General features: G+C 35.6%; 1 protein-coding gene across 1 annotated transcript; it reads left to right on the top strand.

The window, feature by feature from the left end:
* Positions 1 to 573: 573 nt before the first annotated feature.
* LOC104901562 (endochitinase EP3) lies at positions 574 to 3,757 on the top strand. Its single transcript, XM_010689151.4, has 2 exons — positions 574 to 1,078; positions 3,185 to 3,757. Exons 1-2 carry the CDS (start codon positions 682 to 684, stop codon positions 3,583 to 3,585), a joined length of 798 nt encoding a protein of 265 aa, XP_010687453.2. The 5' UTR covers positions 574 to 681; the 3' UTR covers positions 3,586 to 3,757.
* Positions 3,758 to 4,083: the final 326 nt, after the last annotated feature.

The raw sequence follows: 4,083 nt of genomic DNA, 5'->3' as shown, positions 1-4,083 counted from the left end.
ACCTTATGACTCAGATCAACGGAGTATATATAGGGACTTGATTAAGCCCATCTCTTTGTTGGGCCCGGTAATCACGGGAGATATTCCCAAGAATATTCCCTTAGGATATATTCTTATCTTTTACTGAAAATATATCTTTTTAGGCCCGTAGGCGCTGTAGATATAAAATGGATCTTAGCCCAGACTCGTAAGCCCAAAAGCTATTAGACCGGTATCAATTGAACCGGTATGGAACTTAGTCAGCCCCCATACAGTATCTTTTAGAAAGAAAAGTATATTGCACTTTACACATCAATTTTTATTCATAAAATAGTAACTAGCAAGCTTATTGTCCAAATAATTTTACATAACAAGTTCAGTGAACGGAGAAGATAACTATCGATATATATAACAAATGTTCCTTCCTTTCATTTTCCTTGAACAAGTCAAACTATATATTTACACCAAATCATTGTCCAAAATAAAATTAAATGCGTTGGCTAAGTCAAATTTGAACACTTCTGAATGTATCTAAAATATCTCCATTCCCATCTTATTAATTAGAATACAAGTAAGCAAGTAGCCAAACTAGTAAACATTTTCCTCAAATGACCACCCTTATAATTTTCTATATAAACCCATATACAAGTGTCTAGTTTCCTCATCCCATACATTATATAGCTTGCTTTAACATACTCCAAAATGTCTTCTTTCGGACCAATCTTTGCCATACTCATGGCACTTGCTTGTATGTCAAGCACCCTAGTTGTGGCTCAAAACTGTGGATGTGCCTCTAATTTATGTTGTAGCCAATTTGGTTTCTGTGGCTCCACAGACGCCTACTGCGGCGAGGGGTGCAGAGAAGGTCCTTGTAGATCACCGTCTAGTGGTGGTGGTTCCGTGTCGAGTTTGGTGACCGATGCGTTCTTTAATAGGATCATTAACCAAGCTAGCGCTAGCTGTGCTGGTAAGAGATTCTACACCAGGGCTGCTTTTTTGAGTGCTCTCAGATTTTATCCCCAGTTTGGCAGTGGATCCTCCGATGTCGTTAAGCGTGAAGTTGCTGCATTCTTTGCCCATGTCACCCATGAAACTGGACGTAAGTGCTATCTATATATATGTTGTTGCCTTCTGTTGAGTTACTATTTTATTGAATGAGTTTTACTGCCAATTGAATACTCCTTTCATCTTATATTGATTGTCACACTATAGTAATTTAAGAGGTCCTACATAATGTTTAACTAGGACAGTCTCAAATATTTATGAGGAGGTCCCATATTTTTTCTTTGGTACAAATGGGCTATGTAGATATATAAATTCTACATTTAATCAAAATTTATTAGATAATTTTGAATATACTACAATCTATAATTTCAAATTATCGAAGAATTTTTCCAGAAAGATAAATTTATGGTAAAGATTGTCTGTTTCACAGTTTCGAGATAAAGAACAAAAGTAATAATAATGACAATACGTCAATACATAGTTTGAGAACATTTTTTCTTGTGTACGAAAGTTTAAATACTTGATAATAATTCTTATATATTGCTTCTAGTTTTTATTAGTTTGTTCCCTTTTTTTTTTTGGTTATTAGTGTACCTAATTCTTTTTTAATGTTTTTGGAATGTTTTCATTAATTGTTTATTATTATCTTTACCTTCTTACGCTACTTTTTTTGATCTGCAACATTAATAAATTAATACTTTTTTTAACTTTCTTTATATGAACTATATATGAATCTATATGTATATCTAAAACCCAAGACAAGATCAATGTCATGCTGCCACATGTATTCTCCACTCTCCCACACAATCAAATGAGATATTAAATAATAAGAAAAATGTGTGTTTGAAGATTCGAACCATGACCTCTCTTTTGATATGCTAATGCACTAACCAAGTACACTATACAATACTCATGTTGGTCTTGTAGGGGAAAATCATTTAAAGAAGATATATTATTTCTATTTTTGAAGACTTCAAATACACTTTGGTAAATAATCTGGGGGGTATCGCCTGTGACAAGAACTAGTTTCTCCTAAAATTGCACCGAGATAAAGTGGGTAAACTAAAAAAATCCGCAAGGAGTATATACTTAATTTGTCGTGATTAAGTTGCAACACAGAGGAAGGAACAATAATTTAATGGTAAGGAAATAACCTTCCAACCTCAAGGTTGAAGGGTTCTATCCCACTTAGAGGTGTTCATGGAAGGGTCGGCCTGCTAAGCCCTCCCCACCCAAACCGTTAAAGTTGCGGGATTGACTATAAACTTTGGAAAAAAATTCTAAATGGATGGGCCAAGCCCAACCCACTAATATTAATGGGTGGAGCGGATATGGACCCTCAAATATACCGCGGACAAGCCCGCCCGACCCGTTTATCATAATATATATTTTATATGAAATTTAATTTTTTGAATCTTACTAATTTCGTGTTTATTTATCTTTTGGAATATATAGTTTATTTGCATTAATTTAGCTTTGGGTAACAAATAATTATCTTTATTCTTGCCTTTACAATTTAATTTGTTAATAATTTCTCGTCCTCTAACATTTTTGTTACGAAATTCTTTAAATTGTCCTTATCTTATTTTGTGATTATCAACTTTTGTCTATTTTAACCAAAATTAAGTCTTGTTAAAGGAAGTTAACTAGAGTTATTATTTGAAAAAATAAAAGTATTAATGGGCCCGTTAGGCCCGCAAGCAAGCCCGTCCGTTTATTAGGACGGGTCATGGACAAGTAGTTAAACCCGCATAAAAGGGCTTGGACTAGACATGTTAGGCCCGTTGCAAAAATTTAAGGTTACTCCCATCCTGCAACCCGCCCAAACAGAAAATAATCACCTCTAATCCCACCAGGGGTACTTTGAGAGAGGGTTTCCCCTTACCATCCCCTCTACTTCGAAAGTATCTAGAAACAAAATCAAGTCATATCCCTCAAAAAAAAATCAGATTAGGTTAACCTGTAAGAGGTTGTGGTCTTGCACGCCCCTCATGTAACTTCAAGAATAGAACCTAATGCCAAGATATTGCACTTGTTATTCCCGTATTCAGAAAATAATAAATTGCCAGTATGCTGCTTCAGAGTGTACAAGAAACACATGGTTTGATTTTTTTAGCTTAATTGAAACATTATAATTAATTAATTAACTTATAGTTACTGAATAGTAAAGGATTATATTGATTGAACTTGCTTCTTGTAGATTTTTGCTACATAGAGGAGATTGCAAAGTCAACCTATTGTCAGTCAAGTGCAGCATTTCCATGCAACCCAAGTAAGCAATACTACGGAAGGGGGCCTCTTCAGATCACATGGAATTATAACTACATACCAGCTGGTCGAAGCATTGGATTTGATGGTCTGAATGCACCAGAAACAGTTGCCAACAATGCCGTGACTGCATTCCGGACAGCCTTCTGGTTTTGGATGAACAATGTCCACTCTGTTATCGTCAATGGCCAAGGGTTCGGGGCCAGCATTCGAGCTATCAATGGAATCGAATGTAATGGTGGTAACTCTGCTGCTGTTACTGCTCGTGTTGGGTACTATACTCAGTATTGTCAACAGCTTGGCGTTTCGCCAGGGAATAACCTCCGTTGCTAGTCAAATGGCTGGTTTTCCTGGTCAGAATTCACAAGGCTTAGTCAAAAGAAAATAAAGAGAATTATGTAAACTGTTCATTTCTCATGTAACTTGCTACTTTGGACAAGCATTAAGTTGGTTACGAGGCTTTATCCATAAAGGAATGAAAAATATTATTTATATTTTGTCTCAATTAGTTGGTTTATATATATATTACAGAACTGGATCAATTAATGTTACTATGCATACAAGATTGTTGGCGGCAAAGCAAAAAATGATGCGGTTTTCATAGAAAATAGCATGATTTTTCCCTTAACTAATCCAGTCTTTGACCGGATTAGCTAATATATGAGGACTGCTGCAAGTCCAACCGCTGCGGCCTAAAACTGAAGCGACAAGTCCGATTTTGACCGCAGCAGTTGAAATTTTTTCCACTAGTGTAGGGCTCATTCAAGCTAGTAATAAAATTTGGTTCAAGTTAGCTTTTAAGAAGCAGTAAGACGTAATATTCGAGAATAT

Source organism: Beta vulgaris, chromosome 8 (assembly GCF_026745355.1).
Source record: "Beta vulgaris subsp. vulgaris cultivar EL10 chromosome 8, EL10.2, whole genome shotgun sequence".
Classification (NCBI taxonomy): domain Eukaryota; kingdom Viridiplantae; phylum Streptophyta; class Magnoliopsida; order Caryophyllales; family Amaranthaceae; genus Beta; species Beta vulgaris.
This window is presented reverse-complemented; position numbering and strand designations above follow the sequence as displayed.